Source organism: Poecilia reticulata, linkage group LG3 (genome assembly GCF_000633615.1).
Source record: "Poecilia reticulata strain Guanapo linkage group LG3, Guppy_female_1.0+MT, whole genome shotgun sequence".
In the NCBI taxonomy this organism is placed as follows: domain Eukaryota; kingdom Metazoa; phylum Chordata; class Actinopteri; order Cyprinodontiformes; family Poeciliidae; genus Poecilia; species Poecilia reticulata.
The window spans coordinates 28,513,735-28,541,010 of NC_024333.1; the positions used below are offsets into that span (position 1 = coordinate 28,513,735).

General features: G+C 38.2%; 1 protein-coding gene across 1 annotated transcript in view; it reads right to left on the reverse strand.

Annotated features, from left to right (window-relative positions):
- Positions 1–27,276, reverse strand: part of ush2a (Usher syndrome 2A (autosomal recessive, mild)) — a 195,365-nt gene that overhangs the window by 132,378 nt on the left and 35,711 nt on the right. The window contains exons 13-29 of the mRNA XM_017303876.1: positions 21,753–21,948; positions 21,131–21,261; positions 20,789–20,996; positions 17,306–17,589; positions 15,534–15,759; positions 15,294–15,431; positions 14,206–14,386; positions 11,395–11,558; positions 11,113–11,271; positions 10,774–11,002; positions 10,266–10,389; positions 10,010–10,157; positions 8,923–9,204; positions 7,138–7,313; positions 6,836–6,983; positions 1,312–1,418; positions 412–535 (exon numbers count right to left, since the gene is read on the reverse strand). Coding sequence (XP_017159365.1) covers positions 412–535; positions 1,312–1,418; positions 6,836–6,983; positions 7,138–7,313; positions 8,923–9,204; positions 10,010–10,157; positions 10,266–10,389; positions 10,774–11,002; positions 11,113–11,271; positions 11,395–11,558; positions 14,206–14,386; positions 15,294–15,431; positions 15,534–15,759; positions 17,306–17,589; positions 20,789–20,996; positions 21,131–21,261; positions 21,753–21,948 — 3,025 coding nt within the window. The remainder of the gene's footprint in view (positions 1–411; positions 536–1,311; positions 1,419–6,835; positions 6,984–7,137; positions 7,314–8,922; positions 9,205–10,009; positions 10,158–10,265; positions 10,390–10,773; positions 11,003–11,112; positions 11,272–11,394; positions 11,559–14,205; positions 14,387–15,293; positions 15,432–15,533; positions 15,760–17,305; positions 17,590–20,788; positions 20,997–21,130; positions 21,262–21,752; positions 21,949–27,276) is intronic.

Sequence of the window (27,276 nt, forward strand, 5' to 3'; positions counted from 1 at the left end):
TGGGGCAAAACATCAGCTGGGATCTTTGGGCTTTGGGTAAATAGGTGGAGCACTGTGAGAGCGAGCGCTTCTGCACACCGAGTGGCTGCTGCCAAAGGAAATTCAAACATTCCTTAAACATGCACGAAAGAATCAAAGCAACACTCGAGGTATGTTTTTAATGAAGGAATAACATTAAAACAATATAGGAGGCTCAAAAAAGTCTATACCCCCCTATAACTCAGGACAAATTGAGGACAATTAGTGCAGAAAAATGTCATTATTTTTGTTCAACCAATACATGCGTGGATTTGTACTGCGACTGAACAAATTAAARCATCCAAAAGGTTTCTAAATCTCTTTAGACTGGATAGTTTAAAAAGTAAATCTCACTAAAGATTTAGCAAAAATAATTTAGACATAATTCCTTACCTGTAAAGTCAGCGTTGGTGGGAAGAGTATTACTGGGAAACTGGTAATAACCATTYCCTGGAAATCTAGTTCCTCTGATAACTGGTTCTAGTGGGTCAGAGAGCGACACGTCTGTTCTCTCCACCTGTAAAAGAGAAAAAATATAGTAGTGATTAATGTAATATATTGTGTAAAATGTATTTTGAATTAAGACAACTCTGTAAAGAAATGTGGGCCAACATGTGAGTAATGAGAATGACAGTCAGTTATGAAAAACAACGGATGGCAGCTGTTGCCAACAAGCTCTCACTCACAGACTTAGAGGATGCTTGACTTTCCACACATGCCAGGTTATTCTGAATAGCTTCTTCTAAATTAAATCAGGATTTGAAAACTGTTATCTGTATTTCCTCTGATTATCTTTCTCCAATATAAAACTTTTGATATTCTGAAACACATAAGTGTAAAAAAAAAAAAAAAAAGAAAGACCAAGTAATAAAATAACTGAAAGATCATTGAGAGTTTAGACGTATAAATAAGGAATTCCTTGTAATAAGTTTATTTTCAAGTGGATTAAAATCTCCGACCATTAAAATGTGACCATGTGGTTCTACTAAGCATGTAGAAMAATTTCTAGCACACCTGCCTTCGGATGTGAAATGCGTCACTCAAAACAATAAATGTCAATCATTACAATAAACAGATTATGATTAAAGTTATTTGAGACTTTCTCTGAACTAACTTAACAACACATAGAAAAAGAACGTYTAATGAGAATCTGTRTGTCATTAATCTCTGCAGGAACTATTTACAATGTCTTACTGTAGACCAAAGAGGTGAAACAACCCATTTACACTTATAATAACCAAATAAATAAAGCATCTGGTAACTTTTAATTAAACTGTAAACCAGTTATTTTACCTGATAAAGTGGGCTTGGACCATTAAGTTGAACTGGAGGATCCCAGTCTATCTGAATGGTGGTTTCATTTACAGGATGTAGTCGAGGTGAAGACAATCCTGTAGGAACTGAAAAAAGAAGTGGGAGAAAAGATAAATCATGCTAAATGTATATTAGTGAGATCAAAATGMATTTCTGTTTGCCTTTTTCCTCCATCGATAGATGACTTGAGCCAGAGCCGGATTAGAAAGCCTGAAAACTTATTGTAGGTTAAATGGTCTGTGTAAAAAAAAAGAAGATGTTAATACAATGCAAAATGTGAAATGTGACAAAGGTGGACATGTGTATATGTTTGTTTAAGGAAGTTATTGAAAAAAAAAGTTAAAAAATAATAATAATGTGAGATCAAATGGCATTTTGTGTGGATGATTCAGTTCCTGTCCCTCAAATTTCAAGCACAATTTTACTTAAATTCGAAAACATTCTGACAAACTTTGCTGTCGTAGTTAACCAAAAATGTTTGCCATTCAATTTTAATTAATCATGACATTTAAATGRATTTTATTTCCCTCACATAGTCCAGCATTGACAAAAATCCTGCTTTCATGCATGAAGCATCCATTTAATTTTCCCCCTTCACTTTAAATGTTAAATTAAATGTCCCTTTGAAACATAGCAGGCCGAACACAAGCCATAATTTTATCGTGCATCATAAATAAATCAGCTGCAGACTGACTGATATAGGGAGAGGTAGAATAATGGAGAGAGAAACATGTCATGTCATGGACTGGTATAGGGGTGGGATGGATGTGTGTACATTAAGTGTCATTCCATCACTGTGTTTCAGTGTTCGTTTCAGTAATTGTTTAAATGGCCTGTGGTGAGAGTAAATTAGCTCTGTGTGACACATGTGGACCAGCGTTGGTGTGAGTGGTAATAGAGCACTTAAAAGGGAAGTGGATAGCTMGTTTTAGACACCTCATCTAGGCACATCCAGCTATAAATTACTGCAAACCAATAGTGAACCAGTCCATTGATATGGAGCTATGGCAATAGACAATATAGATGTGGCAACAGGCAACTTGCTCAGAACAGTAGAGAGCAGTTTTTCTTTTCGCAAAGGTAAAAAGTCTACGCAACATCAATAAAAGCTAGAAGTTAGTAGAACATGAAGTTCAGCTTTAACGAATTAMAACCAACAGTTTTTGTTCATAAGATAATGCAAGCCACTTACTGGATTATTTTTTGTGAAACCCTCAATCTTGAGGTTCGAARATTTGATCAAATTACACCTTAGAAAACACACCAACTCACATATTCAAGAACCATGCAMTAGCGTTGGTTATCTAGACACAAGAAGTCAGTAGTCATGCAGGTCATGTTTCTTCACGACAAAAATGAAAAACATACCAAAGTTAACAGGAAGCATTCTTATCCAGTCTTTTGTATCACTTTCTGCAGTTGCGGTAATGTAATGGAAAAGCTCACTTCTGTTGGACAAGTGGTTCAATAGAAGGCAAAAGTCTAGTTTTAATATTAAATATGTGCTATTCTACTACTTCACCACAGAGACCCTAACACACACAAAACCATTTAGGCAGAGAAGGTGAGAATGATGATGATGAACCGGTAAAACAGAGCAATGTCAGCTTTGCTGACCTTGATCTCAGTTCTGCTATTTCACATTTTACATCGGGTTTAAGGTCCAATTTTAGGCAACGTAATTGGCCTTTTGTTTTTTTCCCCATGTCAATGAACACAGGAATCACACCAACAGGAAATGAATTTGTGCAAGTGGAGGCATATAATTAAGTGAAGGATTTATATTGATYATATCAGATCACAAATCTTTGTGTTTTCCAAGTCAATCGTCTAATAATGTGTTACAAAATGGTGACATAATATTAGCTRTAATTCTGCTGACCTTTTTTGAGTGTCAGCTTTTGCAGAAATTGGYTGCAAGCACAACTCCCGAGATTCAGTTGTCAACTTTAAAACAAGCAAGATTTCACTGCTCACTGATTCAAAGTTGGGATACACACCGTAGGATAACAAAGTACCAAATGACAGAGCAGAGTTAAATKGCCAAACTACAGCAGAGATATGTGAATCAGTGAGTGCTGGTGTTTTGTTTAAGTAAATGTTACTTCTTCAGTCAAAGCAAAAATAAACTTAACTAATTATTTTTAGTTAATGACRAGCTTGCRTAGAGGCAGTATATAAAAAACCATGACTTTATTAATAATGCATAGAAACTATAATAAAGACAACATAAATAAAATATATTYATTAMATTTTGCCTTTGTATTTGTAATATACGCACATATGTAAAAGTAGAGTTCATCATGTCGATGCTTAAGCCATTATAGTAAGGTACTCTTCTTCCTTATTGACTGTAATTTGTCAACATGTATATATACGTATAGTCATTTATGATGCCATTATATATCCTTGTTGGTCAACTAAAATTTCAAACATTTTGATGAAACTCACTTGTCTTCCCATGAGTTAACTAAAARCACCTGCAGTGAGCTAACAGTTCACCTGAAAGCTTAATTTTAGTTGTCAACATGGTAATGAACCAGTTAAATCATGGAAAGGCTCTCATGAGCAAATGTCCAGGCGTGTTGGTGTGTTTCCTGTTTTGACAGTGGCTGCCATGTCTTAACAGGCTCTTAGGAGACAGCTACACCATGCACATAAGTACACCACTTATTGACATTGTGATCCCTTGCCTTGCATATTTCTTTTCTCAGGAAGGGCCTCAGGCCAATTATGCATAAATCAATAAAGTTCCTGTTCTGTTGAGTGGTGTTACAAYGTAAGCGTGTATGTGTGTATGTCTCTCTGTGTGTATGTCTTGTAGAACAAGCAGTTATGGATGTAGGATACATAAAACATCACAATCAGTCCCTGATTAGCCACTTACTTTACAATGTGATCAATAACTTTGCAGGGAGACACACACCATCGAAACCATGGCAAATGCATCAACACACATCGACGGAGATCTCCTTCCTTGTCTCATTATGTCCGCCACCATGTGTGCTCAAACATTTAGTCGTGTGCTTCGGTGTAATTCCAGCGGTTTCACAGATGTCGTCTCCTCACTTACAGCAGATGGTAGCTGACTCTAATGGTCCAGGCTTATGTAAGGGACATTTATCAGTGCATCTGCAGCATGCTCGAGCACGTCTTACCAGACACACAACTCAACGAGAGGATAAATCTCACCAGAACAAGATTTTGTTTCAGGAGATCTCACAGTGCTAAAATTACAAAACTTTCAAGCAGCTTACAGTTGTATATAGAAACCTAAATACTATATTTCGACACTTACTTAACGTTTCATATTCCAATACTGTTCATATAAGTAATAAATTAAATTTCACACTCATTTGGCTTTAATTTAAGAGCTAAAATATAAGATATGAGGTACCATGACATCTGCTGTAACAATGCGCAAACACCAAGAGAAGAACCACATGGTATATAGACTATTTTGATAAAAGACATAGTAACAAATAAGAAAGCAAACTCTACCGAACAGCATGCCATTATCATTTCTTACAGTGGAATCGAGGGACATCTTTGGCGTAAGATGAAAGAAAACTGTGGCAACAGATGTGGCTGTTAAAAATACATTGAATGAGTCAACTGGGTACAATATGCCATATTGAATTGTACAGTATTACAGTCAAGAGAAGTCTTTGGAAATCGCTTGAAATAAACACTGTCACTGTGTCAACAGATGTAGCCATTAAAAATACATTTAAACAGCCGACCAATTACAAAGCAAGACATTTTTCATTGCTCTACACATGAGGGATGACTACTGGAGCAACACAGAAATATTTGCAGTCTAGCTCTTAAACATGTTCAAAGGTTGAATCTCAGAGCAAGCATTTTCTTTCATCATTTTTGCATCCATTGTGTGTTTACCTGAAACTGTTGTCTTTGTTGAAAAGGCAGCACAATCAGAAAGCTTAGAAATCCTAAGATAACAGATGGACGTGTGTGTGTGTTGTGCGGACAAGTTCTCATACTGCCATTTGCTATCAGTGAATAAGACAAATAAAGCCAGAATTAACATGTGAACTSCATGAAAATGGAGGATGTTGTTGCAGATTATAGATGGACAATCTAATGAAGTTACTAAAAACAATCTTACGTCTGTCTGTGTCGATTCTGGAAGCATCTAAATGCTGTTCGGGCTATTAATCTACAGAGAAGAACCAGGGAGACAAAATATGTGTGTTTCTCTAACTCTGTGTGTGTCTGATTCATGACCAGCAGGAAGTGTGTGCTACGCCACATTTTTCTCTTTGTAATTAACAGTAAATTGTTTTTACTGCTGGCACCATAATATCCCCTCTGGTTAGCATGACCAATGCTGTCACCGCTCAAGCATGCAGTGACTGACTGCTCTTCCTAATGTGCTTGAGTGTGCTGATAAGAAGCTTTGTTGCACTACATGATATCATTACTATATAACATGAAATACTTTTGTCGATGCCAATATTAACTTTTTGAGCTGCTATGTATTTGTGTTTTTGTTTGCAATATTTAAATTTGTTTACACCCCAGTCAAGCTCATTCTGCATGAAGTTGGCAAGCTTCTCTGGTATTATGTGCCTTTAAAGTTTTAACACATCCTTAAGTGATTCGCTAATGACGGCAAACAAGAATTACATACTGTTGGATATCGGATTYACTAAACACATCTGACAATRCTGAATGTTTAAAAACTGAGTTAGCTGTAGATTCAGTCAAAAATATCAACTGATCTAATAAAACTCTGTGAAAGGWGATATCAATTTGAAGTCGGCTGGCGGATTGGTTGCTTTAGTCCAATCTGAAGTGTGAGGAGGTGGAGAAGTTTGATCTTTTTACAGATTATCTGTTTCATATTATACTGTCACAAAATAGTGACAGTATTAATAAATATGTAGAAATCATATTTTTAAAGTAGCCTATTACTAATTTAAAATAACTTTGACTTTGKAATKTGATGCCTTGAAATTGGACCTCTGTCTCTTTAAGAGGCTCCTATTCTTTCCAGCTCTACACCTTCACAACATCTTCACAACAATGTTTCTCATGATGCCGTTAACTATTAGAAGAGTTGGACTGAGAAATAGTTTGCGCTAAAAACTCAGCAGGTGTTTTCTAATTGCTGCTGCTGCTGCTAGTCTGGAGGAGCTGAGTGGGGGAGGTTAGCTCTGTGAGGCAGAACCAACTGGAGACTGCAGCTCCATGGAAGAGTTTTGAGGAAATATGCAGCACTTTGTGAGAACAAGCGTTTAGGCACCCCCAAATGGCTGCCACAGGAGATTCATCAAACATAAATGAAAGAATCAAAGCAGAATTCCAGTTATGTTTTTTTTTATGAGGAAGTCACATTATAACATGAAATAAAGCTCAAAAAAGTTTATTTTACATAATAGCCCCCTTTAAAGGCCCATCTTTTCCTTTAGGAAGGCATGAACCCTTAAATATGCATCAGAAAATACAACTGAGCTTGTGTCAAGGCGTCTTGTTGTACCTGCTGGTAAGGTCCGCCCCGTGCTTGGCAGACTCGTTATGCAGCCCATTCTTGCGCACAGTGTGACTGTGAAGTTGTAAGTGTGGTACGGCTTCAGTCCTTCTAATATGTGAACAGGCCGTGATGATGCTTCCATCCTATGCAAAACCTGAAAACAAGATAAATATTTAGAATCAAAAGTTCATACATAATGACAGTTAAAAGAATAACCATTCAAAAAAATTTATATATTTTTTTAATATTTGGACTAAAAAAGGTGTGTGTAAACCATCATATCTAATAGTTTTCATTGAAGAGCTCACCTGACTTACGACTGGAGGAGCATAGGGGTTGGTGGTTTGCTCAGTTACTAAGCTGACTCTGTACTCTGTGACTCGTCCCCTAGCAATGATGCCGTAGCCCTCAGTAGTATTCCACGTTACCCTGAGGGTAGAGGATGACAGTGCAGACACATCTGGAGGAGCCACAAACTCTGGGGCTGAAAATGGACACAATAACATTTCAACCATAAGTTACAGCAAAGTAGCAGGACAAGTAGGGAAGAAAAACACAGAAACCAAACATCTCATATTCTCTATCTTAGCTCTGGAAAAAATTAAGAGATCACTTAAAAGTATCAGTTTCTCTGATTATACGTTTTATAATTATTTGTTTGAGTAAAATTAACATTCTATGAACTACTGACAACATGATTCTGAAAATCCAAGCAAAACTGTAGTATTTATTTGCAGAAAAAGAGAAATGGTCCAAAATAACGACCTCATATAATGCAAAGAAAACAAGTTCATATTCATTTAGAAACAATACTAATGTTTTAACTCAGGAAGAGTTCAGAAATCAATATTTGGGGGAATAACCAGGAGGTTTTCAATGGGGATCAGTGCAGAGGGCTCTTAAGTTTATCCAGAGCAGTTCTGTTAATATTTTATAGTTTAAATAGGACATCACATTATGTTTTTTTAAACTGAGAATTCAGTAATTTCATTATACATACAACATGAGAACTTTCTAGCAAAGATAACATGGACAAATCATTGTGAACTCAGTGGTTTTGAGTGTTGTGCAATTCTATGGCTGTGATAACCACAATTACACGACAGATTAGAGAGGGAAATTCTTTATTTCACCATTGATGGCATCAAACTGTGAAATATGCTATGAAATGTGATTTATGGTCAACATAACCACTGTCATATCTCTGCCATCCACCCTGCGTATGTATGTGCTAAAACCCTGGCACACATTTCACATCTGAAATCGTGTTATCATATGCTTGTTATCCAGACACACAGCTGAGAGTGATGTTGGAGGCAATCATTTAGTCCTAATGAGCCATATCATCTCTTTGAAATTCAAATACCTTAATGAGTTCCCCCTCCCCCACATGCACTTTTTATTTCCTTTTCCATTTTTTTCAATCAATCTGACAGTTACCCTTCTTTCCTTTTTTTGTGTCTTTTTGCTGAATTTCTTAACTATTATCTTATTTCATTCTGTAAGCAGATGACTTATCCATAGTTTACACCTACTGATGCATATCTAGTGGACATTTGTCATGGTCTGACTTCTTTCTGAGTTCTTACATTAAGGTGGTGTAAAGAAGAAGCTCACATTGGAGAATTTATTTTTTATCTGGTCCAGGAATATTTTCTCATACTGTGCTTTCTCACAAATCAGCGAGTGTTCATGACCTTCTTCTGTCAAGAGAGAAACTTCTGCGTGGACATATTTCCAACTTGTAGAGTCTATACATAGTCATCTATCATCACAAGGTCACACTTGATGCCAAAATATTACTCAGATCAGTACTGAGCTAACACTTAGCTGGTAGTTTTACCTGCTGAGGTAAAGAAACTCTTAGCAATTGTAATGAGGAGGTTTTTTAAACACCATTTATAAAATGTGGTTTCTAAACAACAAATGAAAAAAGAACTGTTAATGTATTTGCCTTCCACCCATTCTGTATACTACATGCAAATCAATAACTATGTTTCATGTCTACTTTACGTATTGCTCTCTTATATCTACACAGAGAAAGCGAGCCCATTGAGCTCCAATATTAGAAAGTTACAGCAGTGGATACGAACCTCCCTCCAAGGTGTGTGCTGTGGTCCATTTTGATGTGACATTTCCAGCACTGTTGATGCTTACAACTCTTAGTTGATAGGCTGAAAATGCCTGCAGACCCTCTATAATGGTACTACTTTCAGGAGGGGGCAACATAGTCTTTTTGGTTGGATTTTGTTCTGGGAGGACGCTTGGATCCAGCCAACCAGAGCTGGAGAAAACTCTTGTCTCGGAGGTAAATGCTGAGACGTTCTTTGACTCCAGGGGTCCACGGAGAAAGAGCTCATACTTGGTGATAATACCTGTGCCAGGAATAAAGGAAAATCAAATCAGTATATTAAACATTAGTAATAATGATGCCATGCTTCCAAATATTAAGATCCTACTTTCTACGCTGCCTGGACAGTCACAAGACGATCACACCGGAACAATCTTCAGTCAGAGGATATTTCATTACAAAACTGACTGCTAACCAGAGACCCTTCCTGTCCAGCACCATCCACTAGTTTTTGAAGATACTTAAGATTCTTGGATGATAAAAAGATATATACTTTTATTCTTCTCCATCCACACCATCTTAACCAGTAAAACTTCAAGGCTGCCAAAGACAATAGTACTGAGTTCGGCTCAGAGAAATAAAAGAGAGACGACTTGTTTTTAAACCAATAATAGAAAAAGGTGCAACAATAAAAACAACTAATGTGAGTTCAGGGTGCAGTTGTGAGGGATATGATCAATAAGAGCAAAAAGACAAGAGATGAAAACAGGGAGAAACTCAGGTTTTACAGCTTTGTTTGACACTGAGCCTTAGAGCTACTACAAAGCTCTCTGGATTTACCAAAGACACTCTCAGTTCAGTGTGTGTGTTGAGAGTGTGTGGGTGTTTATGTGTTTGTGTTGTTCCTATTCAGTGTGAACAAAGAATGCAAACATCCCTATTACTGGATAATTGTTTGTGTTTCCTGAAATTACACAGGTCTGTCTTTTTTTCTTTTTTTTCTCCCAGTTGTTCACAGTGATAGACAATGTTTGGGGTTGGTCTGTATTCTGTAGAAAAAAATAAAGGAACTCAATACAAAGTAAGCACAGAAAGACATGGAAGTATACCATTGGGCTGACTTGGAGGAGCCCAAGAAGCATGCAGTGTATGAGGTCCAGTAGCAGTGATGCTGGGAGCAGACTGGTTTTGTGGTGGTGCAGTGGCTGTCAGAAAATACAGTGGAGGGCTAGAGGTGCAGCCCCCAGAAGAGCAGGCCTGGAGATTAGAACAAAACCTTATTTTAATTTTAGTAGAAACAATGCTCAAGTTATGGCCAGATTTAAATAGGTAAAAATATTGCACATGGTTCCTGGGCATGTCTACCTCCAGTGTTGCAGAGTACTGTGTGAAGGCCTTTAAATTTCTTGCTACAGCCTCTGTAGATAAACCTATGTAGTGAATAACCGGCTCTGCTTTATCAGATGACTCCACTGATGATAGCACAAACCTAAAAAAACACAATTAAAGATGATATAATCAAGTTTTGCATTTAGTTTTATTATTATATGGTGGCATTCTGTTAAATTCAAGTGCAATGGTGGCCAAATGGGCAGCTGAGAATATATGAGAATATTTAAGCTGCACAGACACCAAGTAAACATGTAGACAGTTACTTTACAATATGAGCACATTTTTGTTCGATATTTTTCCAGTCTCACTTGCCTCATTTCCTTTTGCCAGTTACTCCGCACCTCTGTTCACTACAAAATTTCAAAATCTATCCTAATCCTTCAAATGTCATTTGAACTTTAAGTCCAAAACATTACACAGACTATAACAAGCTGTGAAGCATCCATTTAAAGTGCTCTTTCTTTAAATACTCAGTCATTACCTTTCGACTGGGCCTGTATCATTTCTTGGTATGCTCCAGTTAAAGCTTGCACTGGTTGGGCCTGGTCGTCCAAGGAGGTTTAAATGAAGCTCTTCTCCAGAAGGTGCAGCCCCTAAAGTCTGGTACGAGGCTGAAGCACTTGTCGTCTCACCAGCTACATTCGCTGTTATGAGCCAATAGGAGTAGTTGGTAAAGGGTAACAAACCAACGTCCACAAAGGATTCAAGGCCTTAACCAAAGAAAATGAAATCAAGTCAGAATGCACAATACAGCAGGATTCATGTCATGAAAATAAAATCAGGGAAAACAAAACCTTTGAAAAGCTGTGTTGGTACATACTGAAAGGAAAATGACTCTGGATGGTATGAAGTGACTGTCCATCCCTCATGAGGGTGTAGTTGAGTCTATGTGAATTTGGGGAATCAGGTGGATGCCAGGAAAGATGGATTGATGAGTAACTAAGAACTGAGCCAATTGGTGCAGGCTGCTGTGAAGGAGCTGAACAAAAAAAACAAAACAAAAATTAGAAGGAACCAGAGAAACAAGCAGGATTTGAATCATTTTATTAATTCCAAAAACCAGTGAACTGTATTAATCAAAGTAAAGTCTGATGATACCCACATTTGCTGCATCCAAAAGGGTTCTCAGGATCAAAATGACTTGCTCCAGGCTGGCAAGAATCACACTTGTCTCCAGTTACCAGCAGCTTACACACACACACTCCTGTGTCTGGATCACATGAACTATTGACACTGCCCTCTGGATCACATGTACAAGGCTGGCATCTATTTATGAAAAAAATGGGAAGCAATAGTATGAGGAAATATCTCCCATTCAATAGGGAATGAGTGAACTTTAATGGCTCATAGAGCGTTCTGTTGAAGATAACGTAGTTCCTTCTGCCTGAGTGAACTCTTCTCAGACTTTTAGGAGGTTAAGGAAGGTTTCTTAGTGAACAAAAACTTAAAACCATCTAAGTTGTCTTTGACATTCCACGTTGCTCACACAAATTACTTTTTTCCTCCAAAAACACTCCACACCCAAATCCATAGAAAAAGTGCAGCTTTTCCGCACATCCAAACAACCTCATTCATGCACAACAATAGAATGGGAATTGTGCAAAAATTTATTTTACAACATCCAAATCAATCAAGTGTGTTTACAATTATATGAACAGCACATAACTGTTGTGCTGTTCCCTTCCATTGTCATCAGTGCTTGCTTTATTTATGATAACGTTGACGATTAAGGCTTGACGATAATGAAAAGCCAAAAGTTAGAGTCTCAGAATATTAGAATATGGTGAAAAAATTAAATCCAGGAAACTCATGGTGTCATATCCTAATCAGCTAATAAACTCAAAACACCTGCAAATGTTTTCTGAAACTCTAAATGGTCTCTCAGTCTGGGACTTTAAAGTATATTTTCTCTTAAGATACTTTACTTTTGGTGTTAAATAAGTAGCCTAAACTGAATTACAATTTTGACTGAGGAATCATAACATTGTGTGATGTTTGTAGGACTCAAGATTAGTTACTGCAGGGTTCTAAAACAACCCCTCTATAGACGCTGTGGGAGTAGTGTGGAAGAGTCCTGGAGCCAAAAACTAAAAAGTAAATACATTATTAAATGTGTCTTCAAGAATGTGTAAATGTTTAAAGATTACTGTGTGTGTGTGCTTGAGAGTGAGAAGTGCCGGGTCATCTCCTTAACACTGTGAGGGAAACCCTAACCACCATCTATCCCACCCCATAGCTGTGATATTAACTTCAAACCCCATCAGTCGTCTAAGTGTATGTCCATTTGTGGGACTGCATGTATTTGTCTGACGGTGTCTGAGTCTAGGTCACTGGTTTGGTGTTACCCCCGCAGGGCCAGGACAGTGGGTGAGCATACGGCCACCCACCTTACACCTTTACAGACACACGCAAACATGTGGCACAGTGTGTGTGTTGGAGAACATTTAGCACACCAGTCTGGCAAACTGAATCGGTATAAACCATGCTACTGTCACCTACACACAAACATTATTGATGTGTGTTTTTATTCGCTGCATACTGTACGTCTCTCTCTCTCCCTCCCTCCTTCACACACACACACACACACACACCCACGCACACGCACACACCAATGCACCTTCTTTATTGCTGTGTGAAAAGCCACAGCCTCGTAAAGAGGCGCAAATTTGTCCTGCCAACTGGTGCACCGACACGGATACACACGCTGATACAGAAAGTGCCACAGTGACTCGACCTTCACTCCCTTTCCCAAGGAGAAACACCAACATTGCACCCAGCCTTCCTTTTATCAATGAGCCTAAAAGTGGAGTGTTTGTGTTTTTATGTTTTTTCATGCCATTAGGGAGAACCATTAATGCACATTAAATCACATTTCAACATGAAATTTAGGGCATATATAGAATAAATTGAATATTTTCACATTCCTAGTAGTAGTAATGGCCTAAGTCTTTTTTTTTTTTTGCAAAAAACATCACTACCTCTTTACTTCCAAAAGATGAGATAACAGAAAAAAAACAGCTTTGGCAAAGAATGACCTTAGTCATAATTCTAGGAAGAATAATATGTTATAATTCTTTTAAACATCTTATAATCTTGTTTATACAGAATTTTAAACAAACTGTCTTGCAAAAGTATAAACACTCAAACTTACAGGGGTTAGCAAAAAGTTGTGCATAATAATGCACAAAGCTGAAGTGGTGAAATGTTTCATTAAATTAAGTATTCTTTTGTAGTAGAAAAATGGTTTTCCAGGTAAAAAAAAAAACATCGTTAATTAAATCTGATGCATGTCTTATTCTAAACCATCTCCATCCTTCTTCACAGCTGAGAGAGCTCAGCCACAGCCTGATGTCATCTCTAATTAAGCCACACCAGAAACTAAAGCTATCAGACAAGGTCAGCTAAAATACGCATCAATATACCAATGTACACACACAGAGTGGACAACTGGTCAAACAGTTTGTGGTCAATCCATCTACTATGACACCTTGTTGAGTGTGTGTGTGTGGATCAGTTTAATACTGTGTCTAAAGTGAACAGTTATTTGTGGATGAGTGTTTTAAGCTGTGTGAGCATGTGAGATGGCCTGCAGGTAGCAACATGAGCAGCAAAGGTCAAAGCAGTTCTTAACTCATGTAAGTCATCTATCTGCTCACCTTTCTGCAAACTCTCCTTATAGGGACTGCACCTGGAGGCACTCTATGAATAGCTGCATAAATCCATGAGTTTCTTTAATGCAGAAAAAAAATAATTGGGAAGGGGGGAAACTTTCTAAGATATACAACTGATGGGACATCAGGTAGCTCAGTGATGGAGCAGATTCACCAAACTAAAGTAGCTTTTATTCAACTACTACTAAATAAAGGCCACCAGTGAAGGCAAAAATGTGTGAGAGGGATTGTGTTAAACCTACCTTCCCAGACCAGGATTAAACCCAAAGAACATCTCACGACATTGGTCACAGCGTCTTCCTCCCACTGAGCGATGAGCGCAGACACACTGTCCATTCTGGCTCTCACAACTAAGCTGCATTGCTCCCATAGGATGGCAGTCACACTCCAAACACACACCGTGATCTGGAGCGAGGTAGAAACCTGGACAGAAATAAATGAAAAAAATAATAATAAAATTAAATTGATGCACTTCATGTTTGCAACCAAACATGCAGTACAGTATTTTTGATGAATGAATGCAAATTGTTTATATATATATATATATATATATATATACACACACACGTTATCACGCAGCACAAGTCTTACAATAATGCAAGGGTAAATGATTCTGAATGCAGCTTAATACAATTTGAAGCAACCATTTATGCTTTTAGTCATAGTTAATAAAATGTGTTGTTTGCCATTTATCTGTAATAAAATTTAACACAGAACCAATAAAAGTGTCTGAGGTTACATTAGGCACTCCACATTTCAAAGCATAAATCAATAGAGATAATTTTTCTCAATGCCTGTGAGCTGATAAATACATTAAATATTCTGTTAGCCACTTAGGCAGGTGTTACCTATTAAATGTGGACCATAAGCTGGCACTGCAACAACAGAACTATTTAAGTATTACTGTTCAAATATATGGAAGTGAACACATTATGAGAGAACATAATCAAAATATAAATATAAATATACAACACTGACTGCATTCAATGTGAATATCTTTAAAAATTGTCTCAAAACGTCCACCATCACAAACGTGTTGCTGCTTTTATCATTCAAAACCAATCAGATGGACAAAAGTAGCTGTGCTCATAAAAATCTTACAAAAAAAACTGACATTCAAAAGGCAAAACAAAAAATGCACAAAATGTGAAAATGCCTATATCCACACACACATATCAAACGGAAACCCAACACCTGGAACGTTTTTTGTTCTTAATTTCTGACGCAGAACTTTCATAACACTTTCATAACAAAACCTTAACCTGTTAGGAGTTATGTCTTTTCTTCGTTTTGTTAACTCATTTATCACCTGTCAGTTATTTTAACTCACCAGGTCGGCAGCTACTGCAGTCCTTTCCATGTCGTGATGGGATACACACACATTGCCCCGTGGCGCTGTCACAGGTTGACCCTGTCACTGTTCCCCTGGGGTCACAGATACATGGCACACAGCCCTGAGACAAACCTTCTGACAAAGATAAAAACAAGCCGTGTTATTTGACTGGTAAAGACCAACCAGAACTACTAAAACATTTTGACTGATAAAGGTCGGACAGAATCATTTTCTTACTCTCAAGGTCTAAACTTCTGTTATAGTAGTTTTGGACGCAGCTGGTACAGTGGGCACCCTCTACTCCTTCCTTGCAGGGGCATTGTCCGGTCCTCCTATCACACACACCCTCTGGCACGGTTCCACGACTGTCACACACACACGGCAGGCAGCCCAGGCTGTTGCGCTGCTCCAGGGTGTGGTAACCATGACGGCATGAATCACAATGATGGCCCTCTACATGTTCCTGGAAAAGCAATGTTGGGGGAAAAAAAGATGACACGAAGATCAAATAATACTGATCATAAATGTGGAAGTTTAATGCATTTTGGTGTATTAGCTTCCCTTTACTCTGATTTATTGCTTCAAATTTCTTGTCACAGTTTTAAACTTACGTTTAGCCAGAGTTGTGTATAAAAATCCTTGTCCTTGTTTTTTGTAAATCTTAGACAATGAATCTTACACATGCAGCTTTTCATGTAGTATGACTGATTAGAATCTAATCCCAAGAAGTCATTGGAAATAAAGATAATCTCTTTGAAAACAGATGAAACTATTTGTTCCCAAGCAAGTGCCATTCGCAGGTGAAGACCGTCCTTTCAAGGAGTGTAGAGTCATGTTATTTGTGTGATACATTATTTAAGGCTGTCAGTGTGTGACATAAAAGCGCGCGATAAGAATACAGGTATATAAAAAAAGATAGGTGCACCTCATCAGGTTAGAATATCCTCAAAGTTTTCTCTTTTTTTTGTGATTCAATTTGAAACGAGAAACTCATTCGTTACAGAGATTCATTACACAGACTGATATATTTCAATATTTTTCTGAAAATTTTCAATTTTATAGCTGATGGAACCCAAAGATTCTGTTTCTCCAAAAATTTGACCACAAGATCAAAACACAACAGGGATTTTAAAGACACAAAGTTATGTTACGATGTTACACAACGATTAAGAAACCTGCTGACATGAGACTTGTCTGGCCTCCAAAATGAGGTTTACATAGTGCTCTTTCCAAGGACATCAAGTGAACACTGGGTGGAAGAAATAAAACATGGTGCAAAAAATAAGAAAAGCAGCGGATTTACGTTCAGCCCAGAAAGATTCCAGAGCAAATCTCACTTAAAATGGAAAGTCACGAGGTCAGGGCTGTGGCAGAGACCAGTGCTTCAAGAGCTGCCACATTCAGGACACTGTGTTGTGATAAACGGACTGTTGTTTAGTGGTTCGCAGTTGCATTTTTTTGTTGAATTTTTAAATCAGTGTCCCAGAGACCAGAGGACGAGCAGAGAGGCATGAAATCCAAGCTGCCCGAGGTTCAATGTGAAGTTTGCAACAGTGATGATTTGAGGAGCCTTGTCTTCTGCTGAGGTTGGTCCATGGAGGTTAAGTGGAGCCTTTTGCAGAGAAATATTGCAGCACTTCTTGCTTCTCTGCTGTTGAGCTTTATGGAGATGCTAATATTCTACTGTTGCACCAGCTTAATGTGCCTGAAGCACCAATGTTGAATGACAGTGGTATCAATATCAGCAGAACCAGAGGCTGGTGAGTTTTCATGTCATTCTGTACTGCATACTTTGAGTCAGCTGGCATAATAATTTTTTTATTGATCTTAGGTAGTTTTATGAAATGGTATTCCTCGTAACTTTCAATAGGAGTAAAGAATAAACATTTGAGACACATGCCTCTGGATGGATCAGATATATTGTAATAAGTCTTGACATTTTAAACTTGCAACAATAAATATATTTTTTTCATTTTTATTCTAATGTACTGTGATCCATCCGTACATACCTTACACACACACTGGCCCGTGTGCGGATCACAGTTCCTCCCAGGCACCGTCCCGTTACGTGAGCAGTTGCAGGGGGCGCAGGATCCCTCCAGTCGTAAGCCATACAGGCCCCGGCCGCATGAGTCACATCGTTGGCCTCCCACCCCAGGCTTACACTCGCACTGCCCCCCACTGGGCTCACAAAACGAACTGAGGGAACCCAAGGGGTCACAGTCACATGGGATGCAGCCATCTGGGTGGGAAAGGTTCCAGTATCCAAACTCACAGCGGTCACATGACAGACCTGGATATGAGAAGAAGAAAAAGAAGAAGGAGAAAAAGAAAAAGAAAAAGAAGTGAGCTTCAGGAAGAATAAAAATACAAGCTTCTGTTTTTGTTCATTTACCGATTATTGAAGAGCCCCTCTCTTTGTGCAGGTGTGTGTGTGCGAGTGTGTGCGTGCGATTCAGAGAGCAAGAGAAATGGTGGGTGAGTGAATAAAACTGCCATCATTAGGGCCAGGCCCTCTGCTCATGATGGATCACTCACCTCAGGCCAAAACACTTAATTTTACCGAGCAATAAATAAATAAATAAATAATTTAAACGCTTGTACAAGAAAAGAATAGAGGAAGAAAAAAGGGGAAAAGGAGGTACAATAATGAGATATAAAAAAAAAGTTATTTCAATACCAATACTAAAACATGCATTAGCTTCACCTCCCAAACACTTAATAACCTCATCCTGTTTTAAAGCGTAAGAACAGAAACTATTTTACGTTAAAGAAAATGTTCTTTTCATTAGTACGGGCAATTAATTAAGAAATGAACTCGTATTATTCCTTAACTCTCTGTGCTTCTCTTATTTATATTTAATCATCAAACAGCAGTAAAAATCAATTTTATGCCAAAAGAGGTTTGATAGCCGCGAAAGCAGTGTGAAGCTTTAAGGCCAGTTAAACTATGATATGCAGCGCGAGTGTGTGCAGGGCTTATTTGAATATGCCATACGTATTCTATGACAGGCAATCTGTCCCTAAATGGATGCCTGGGGGCAATGCAGTCACCGCAGTCGTTTATGAGGGAGCACGTGTTCATATGTGGGTGGCTATGGATGTGTGGGTGCACACAGAGATTAATGGAAACATACCGGTACGTCTGTGTTAGCGCACATGTCCAACACTTGTGTTTCTCCTGACCTGTCCACTTTGATGATTTTATAGATTTGGATGTTTTTTTTTTCTTCATGGGTCATAATTAATAGTTCAGTAAAGATATATTTACTGAATGTGTTTTGTGACATCCAAACGCTCAGCATAGTTTATTATGTGATAAGTAGACTGAGACTTAATAACGCAATGATACTTTTAGTGATTAAAAATCAAATCAAAGCCCAATGAGTGGAACTCGTTAACTAGACACAATTATTAAACTATTACCAGCATTTTCATTACAATTTATTTTATTTTTAAGTAGTAAAAAAATATATAACCTGCCGATCTGCTTTTTTTAGAAAATTGACTTTATATATTGAAATAAACTCTTGAGGTAATAACCAAAAGGACGAATGGTCAACAAAAAATAAACGGTAATAATTTAGGAGAAATTATTACCGTTTATTTTACTGATATTAGATCAGAACAAAACCTATGCGTTTTGCCTCAAGATGCCCCTGTGAATGTGTGTGTGTGTGTGTGTGTGTGCGTGTTTGCGTATGTGTGTTTCAGTAACATGGCCAAGCTTTTTATCAGGAGCCAGCTGGTTAACAGGCTCATGCATCACCATTTCAAACACTATTATGAACACACTGCACTCTGGCACCTTGTTATGAGCGTACAGTTTTCTGCATGTGTGTATCTGCGTCTGTGTGCACACATTTCAATCCCATCCTTCAGAAGCGAGCCTGCCATTGCTCTACACAAAGTATCAGCTTGGCGGTAATAAATTGCCATAATCAAATCTCATTTCTGAAAAATACCTGTGGGAGCAACCAAACAAACAAGGACAGAAAAAAATGGGTCTTGTAAGAAGAAGTGTGAAGAAATACAAGAAGCTGCTGCAGTTTGTTTTAATCAACTTGGCACTGAATTAGAGAATTAAACACCAGCTAAGTCCTTGATGGCATACGCGCACATACATGTGCATGTACTGAGACAAACACGCAGACATTTTTGWGTACAAACACTCCCATAACATACAACAAAGGGTTAGGGAGAAATAAATGAACTTCAACACATGGTCACATCCATCTCTTACAAAAACACACCAATGCTGCACATGCACACACTCACGTGCACAACATGGGCCCTTGGTAGCAAGGCTTAGCAATAAGCATGATGCGGTGAGTTGAGAAGAGCTGCTGGCCAGTTTTGCATTTCATACAAGCCTGGTCTTCAAAGACACACAGGGGATAGGAGTGAAACCATTTATCAAGAATAGCGGCACAACGGCTAGAAGCACCACTAACAGAAAAGCTTGTTTATTTGGGCTTCCACGGCACTTAGGGATGTGTGTGTGTTCAGTGTGTGTATACTCATGCTTCTTTTATAATGTGCACCCAGTGTACAGATTTTTGCTTGTGAGCACTTCAATGAAACCCATATGGATTAATTAGGGCAAACTTGTTGGACAATTAAAGAGAGTAGAAAGGAAATTTACTATTGCTTTGTGGCCAGCATCAAACCCCATTGGGCAATAAAAATGCTACTGTTCAAATTTATTAAGGAAATGCATTGATAAGTCAGTTGGCTTTGTGTCGTATTACATAGACAAACTTTCATGTAGTCATTTTGTGTTTTATAGGCAAATTGTACGAGATGGAACGATTCAACRTAGTCAATAACTGAAGTGGAAGAAAACTAGTACATTATTTACAAAGATTTTATTTTGAAAAATGCAGCTTGCATATTGAATCATGGCTGAGTGACTTTTAAAAACAAGAGCTGTGCTGGAAACAAGTCCATCTTGTTTCCAGTGCATGCTGAAATCAAATGAAGATTTGAAATCGTTTAAAACTTCGTCACCTATCCCGTTTGTGGTGCTCATGGATTGGATCTCAAGGAGTAGTGGAGCACTGTAGGTGGTCTTATTCAAGAACTTCGAGGTCTCAACTTCTGTTTTCACAAAGGATGTAGGTCTGAAGGTTTCTTCAGTTCATCCCCCTCATAATCCACTGCAGCTGATCACAGCTGAGTGAGAAGCTGGGATGAGAGTCGGCTCCATTAAGTCCGAGGCCACGGTTCTCACCCCAAAAAAGGTGAACGGTTCCCTTTTATTAGCATACGTTTGTTAGCATAAGGTAGAATTTTTAGAAAAGCAAAGTGGTATAATACAAAAAGTTTATTGTCTTTGACCTTCACAATTGCATTTTATTTATYTCAACTCAGACTCCTAAAATGACTGACTCCAAACCTGCATTGTGGGTCTGAAGCCCTCTTCATCTGTGTTGAGTCTTCTTTGATACACAAACACAGGATTTGTTTTGCAGAATTTTTCAAACATTTACCTGTGACATGGGGTTTACACAGACACTGCCCTGTGTGCTGGTTGCAGATGGAAACTGCTCCTGTTGAGGTGGTCATGGTGCCTTGGTCACTACAGTTGCAGGATGTGCAGCCGGTTGGATTTGTGGCATTGAGACCAAACCAACCAGGCAAACAGTGAGAGCACTGACGGCCTGTTACTGCAGCCTTGCAGTTACACTGTCCTCCAATCTTTACATGAGACACACCGTGAAAGACACAGAGATATGAAGAAGAAAATGTGGTCAGTCGTTCAGTTTTAAAATCTCCCAAATCAACAAGTTGCCATAACATTACTTTGAAGTTCAGCATGTGTCAGTGTTTACCTGGGCACACTCAGTGTCACCTTCGATGGTTCCGGCAGCATCGCAGTCGCAGGACTGGCACACATGAGCGGAGGTTGGATCAGAGTCCTGCAGCCTGAAGAATCCACCTACACAGCGCTCACAGTTCTTTCCTAATTTGAAGAGGGACAAAGTGTATAAAGTAGAAAAGTTAACAGACCTCCTGAACAAGATGTGGAAGGTTAAAGATTAAGCTGTATTCAAACAGCAGATGGCTAGTGCAACACACAACTATTACAGCCTATAAACTGGTGGGGGTCAAGAAAGGGAGGAAAGTTATTCTTGGCAACTTGCAGATACAAGCATGGAAATTCATATTATTTACTGTTTTTATGTGTAAAGACTTTATTTTAATTAGTAATTTTCCTTTTGGCAAATGCTAATGTAAATAAACCACATATCTATCAGAGAAGTGTTGCTAGTTATATGATGCACCCACACTTTGTTCTTTATAGCTACAAATATAAACAGGGATTGGCTGAAAATGATTGTTTCTTCTGATAAAACTGAATGAATTATGCATCACATTTACTAGATTATATAGTCATTAGCTTATAGCTCATTTTTTTCAGTCTATAAATAACTTCTGCCTACAAGAGAGCACCTGAGGTGTTGTGCATGCAGTGGTCACAAACTCCCCCTCCGCCTCGATAGTGCTCGTCCGGATGCTCATCAGCCAGGGCGTCATAATGACAAGAGACGGCGTGGCCATAACACTGACAGAGTCGGCAGTTCATAGGCTGGAGCTGATCACCTGACCTGAAGGGTTTGTCGTTGTAGAGTGGTGCACAATGTTCACACTGAAAAACAAACAAACAAAAAATAAGGTTTAAGTAAAGAAAACCAACGTCACCTTTCCATTTCCAAATTGCAAAAGTCTCAATAGTTACATTACACACGTTAAATGATTGAGTGCATGAAATAATAAATTAGTAAACAAATACAATTATTATTCTTACTCAAATAAGCTGGGGTCAGAGTTTCTAGGTCTTAAAAATTAATACTGATGAAAATCCAGACACTGTTGAAGCAAAATACCTTCTGCTTGAGGAATAACTGAGCTGATCTAAAAACACAAAAACTGCTATCTCATTTTAAACACGATTACATCTCACAGCAATACATTTTACAGTGGATTCCTGTAATGTTGTATTATTGGATTTAAAGACACTGCAGACCATATCGTCATCTCAAGGATGGAGGAGTTCAAACTACTAATAAAGAGAGAARCAAGACCAAAAACTAGCAAATTCTRTTAAATATTTCACTGYTTTATAAAAATTGAAGAAATAATGACAAAGAGAAACTCAGGTTCCCCTCTTAAAGCAAATAAATTGAGAACATAGACTCAGAGTTTGTTCTGAACACCCCCARGGTCTACATAAACAAACTAGTGGGTGGGGAATGTATTAAGAAACAGGGGAAATGTTAAGCAATGAAATAAAACAATAATAAAAAAAAAAATCAATGAGCACTGTAAATCTTAATCTAAAAAGCACAATGCGTCTCAGTAGAAAACACAAAGCTATTCACCATATTATTATGAACACACACACACACGCAAACAGCAAAGGGACCTGACGTCTAATGAGGATAGGCTTGCAGCAGCTACCGCTTTTACACAGTCACACTTTCATGTCAAAATAAACATACCAAGGTGTGTGTGGAGGGGAGGGAGGAAAAGTGATGTAGAAATGCATTTTTTTTGTAGCAGAAAACAGCAGCAAGTACAAGTCCTTTGATTTTGTTCAGCAGTCAGTACAAATTATGGTGGACAAGGGGGGCATCAAATGGCAGGATTAAAAATGTATTAAAAAACACAGGAGTTCTTCCCATGTGTGACACATGCAGACCTGCACAGGGCCTATTATGTATGACACACAGACRAGGGGGTGTGCAGGAGGTGAAAGGAGGAGGGAGAGGGTTGATGGTGACTGGAGGAAGGTGGTGCAATTTGTGATTTAGAGAGGGAGGAAAGGAAGTAGGAAAAATTTAGAATTAATGTAAAARAAATAAAAGGCAACAAGAGTAAAACATGAGCGTAAGTAAAATAAATGTATTTGTACGTTTTTGAGGATAAACAGACAATAACAAATGCAGTGAAACAATAAGATAAATAAAATCAACAACATTTTTTTTTTTACATCACCTGTTTGAAGCTATGCCGGTACTCATCAAAATGCATTCAACAAAACATCAGAGCATCCGCCATGCTGTTCAAACCATTTCTGTGCCATTTTAGGTGGATGTTTCGGGTCATCGACTCAATGAAGGCTTAGTTGTCTTGYAGATGGGGGGGAAAAAAAACTTAAATTTCGCTGCATTAATTTTACCTCCCGCATTTCTAAACCATGCAGAGTCCACTGCCAATAAGCATCCCCACAACACTATGCTGCCACCTCCATGCTTCACAGTGAGGATGATGTGAAGCTTCAGCGTAGTCATCCATGTGTGCATCAATAAGTCTTGATTGCCTGTGATCCTGTCACTGCTTCACTGCCGTTAATTCCTAGAACCACATTTGGTAGATACTGACCACTGTAGACTGGCAAACACAACAGCTGCAAGTTTGGAGATTCTCTCATCCAGTCATTTAGCCTTCAAATCCTTATGGCTGCCCGATTTTCCAGCTTCTAAACCTTCAGCTTTGAGGATAGTATGATGGAGAGGCTACCTGTCACTGGTCAAAAATGCAGGAGCGTTATCATAGAAAAAAAACATGTTTRAATAAAACCTGTGGTGTGAAGAAGCAGACGACTCAAAGTTGATTAAATCTTGACAAAAAATAAAACACAGAAACGGAAAGAAATGTATAAAGACCAACATCCTTAAGAGTACAAACATAATTCAGAACTGCCAGTATGTTCATGTTTACTCTGTCATGTTTCCTGCTCTTCTATGTGACATAATGTTTGGATGACGTCCATCTCCTGGCATACCTTCAACAACAGAGTCTGTGAGTTTCACCATGTTTTTTTGCACTTTAGCATATATGTYCTCTTTCCKGGCTGTGGGTCTCTTTTCTGATATGTTTCACATGTCACTGATACTTCTTTTCACGTCTAAAGTCAAAGAATTGTCCCTATATGCTCACTGATTAATGTGCCAAATATAGTAGAGTCCAGAAGCAAAATAGTTTTCCTATTCAAGTCTATTTCCATATTTCTAGCCTTTATCCTTTTTTCTAACACACCTCTTTCAGAAAAACAAGTCATTCTGTACATCTCTCCCATCTTTCCATCTCTCCTCTTCCTCACCCCCTCCTGTCTCCACTGTCCCTCAACTGCTTGTTCTCATAGTCACGGTGACTATGTGAGCTGAAAATATTACCATACCAAATGAAAGACAGAGGGGTTTTTTCCCCTTTCTTCTCTTTTCTTTTCATACAACATTGCTTTACCTTCCCTCCCTCCCTGCCTGCTAATTAGTCGAGGGACTGGTGTTTGGGAGTTAAAAGAAAAGTGTGCGCGTTCATTCTACTCATACAAAAGGTTTTGATGGCGCTCCATCATCTACATGCTGCAACAGAGCAAAAAGGAGGACACATAAAGAAGATTGAGTTTGTGCAGTTTTAATTCGGTTTTCTCTTATTTGCGCTTGGTCGCTTTAAGCTATATTAAGAATTAAAAACAGCTTCTTTTTTTTCTTGGAGTGAAAGAGTTGCTCTGTCAGTGCTGAAATGTGATTCTACACACTCATTCCTAAATCTGAAAGAATGTTCTTTTTTCATTTCATTTTGTGGTGTGAATACAGTGCTGGTTTGCCCATTTTTTTCTATTCAAATCAATTGTATTTTAAAGATAACCAAGTAAATATGAAAGGCAGCTTTCAAATTATGATCTGGAAGGGAAAAACCMTCCAGGTTAACCTCACCTGATCTGAAAAAGTAACTGGGCCTGAAACCAAATAACTGCTGTTGCCATCAAGCATTTGCAATAACTAGCATCAAGTCTTTTTAATCTCCTTGAAGTTCAGCACTCCACACTGGGAGCTTTTAGATTGGATTGGCCAACCGCATGCCCTACCACATTAATTGGATTTAAGTCCAGACTTTGACTAGGTMAAGGCATTGCTGCATCACCCAACAACACTTGAGATTAATGTGATTTTGGAACTAATAATTTTTGCTCAGTATCTTTCTTACTGTTAAATTAACACAGGCATTAACTGAGGCAATTTATGCCTGCCATGCTTTAAATGTTCTGGATACTTTTGTGACATCCTGGGAGTAATTTTGGTTGTTTGGAAACTCCATAGAAGTTTCTCCACTGTTTCATGTTTTGTCAATTTTGGACATTGGCACTCACTGTGGTTTGCTGGAGCCCCAAAGCCTTAAAAATTTATTTTAACCAGACAGAGCTTTGAATTATGTTGTTTTTCATAAATTCATAATAGCTTCCAGTTTCAGTTTTCCAATAAAATAAAATAAAATTAGGTTAATCACAGTTATTTCATAATTTATTAAAAAGAAAAATTACTTCTTCACGTAGGGCTAGGACATTTTGGATTGGCTTCCCCTTAATAAATTAAATCATACAAAAAGTAATTTAGTATTAACTCAGGTTATCTTTGATATTAGTATTTTTGCGCTCTGTGATCAAAAAGCAAACAAAAAAAGTAGATCTGTAAGGCACCATTTTTTTTCACTGGACTGCAAGTAGTTCAGTTTATAAGGCTTGAAAACATCAGTCTGTGTAATCTATAATGTGCCTCACTTAGTGAATTGAGTTAATGTAATAAATGAACTTTTCAATAATGTTCTAATTTATTAAATGGGTCTGTAGATGAAATTAGCATTTAGTGATGCACATTTTCAATGAGAGAGCTATCCATATTATTCCTGGTACAGTCAAGACAGTAACTGTGTGTGTGCGTGCGTGCGTGYGYGTGSGTGKGTGCGTGYGTGTGTGTGTGGTAGGGGGCAGGGTATGTGTGTGAATCAAAGTATTTTGGACTGAGAACCAGAGGAAGGAATAACATCTTATTTTCACTCCGACTGTTGTGACAAAACTTGCTGAGTGAGGAGACTACTCTAATGGATATGTGGACATTCAGATGGCCTGTCATAAGCATCTGTGCGTGTGTGCGCGAGTGTAAATCCACTGGGAACACTCATCTTATCCTAAATGCCATGACCAATTTCACGCTCTCGCAGCAAAGGTCATGGCACTGGCTTGTGTGTGTGTGTGTGTGTGTGTGGGAATGTTTGTGTGTACACATCAGTTCCCTGTGTATCTACAGAAAAGTTAACCCGGTTAACCCGAGCGCAGGTGAAAATCTGCTGCTGATGCAGCCGTAAGCAACAGAGAATCGGGGCAATACCACTTAACGTCAATAGCTATCTGACTCAGTGCAACACATTGGCACAAACTCAAATAAACACTATTTTCAGTTTTTAATAACAAAACCTGTAATTGATCAACTTAAAGTGAAATCTACTTGGACACTGTCAAAAACCTTGCTATTCTCCACTTAGYCCTTCTTTCAAACCTGACTTTACTGAGTAACTTCTTGTTGCAAAGGTTTACAAAATTTAACAAAAATGTACAGACATCAAAATGCATTCTCACACGCTCTCATAAAAAGACACACAAAAACGATTATATCACCATTGGGAGGTTTGCAATAGAATCTGATGCAACTATCAAATACATGCCTTTAGGGTACAGACAAAAGGGATGGCTTAAAGCAGAGTTAGCTAAAAAAAAATTCTTTTTTTTTTAAACACTGAAATGTTATATTTCTGCACTTAGTAAAATGAAACATACTATTAAGTATAATTCCATTACATTTCATGATTAAAATAAAGTGAGCACTATCATGCAAAATTCATGATATGATATATCTTTCAGCCTCGACCGAATCCAGTGGTTGTAGCAAGATGCAGAGACAGAGTGACAGAATGAGAGATCAAGTCTGACACAGAGTGCACATAAGAAAGAATCAAAAGACAGAGGGAGAAAGTGGGCAAGCGTGAGCGTACGTTTGCACACATATGGGTTTCGGCATGTGTGAGTGTGTGTGAGAGAGAGCCAGTTTAAGTGTGTGTCTTCTAAGGYCCCTGTTGATCATTTTGACACATGTCTGAGCATTTCTGTCACTTTAATGTCACTGTGGAAATTCTACAG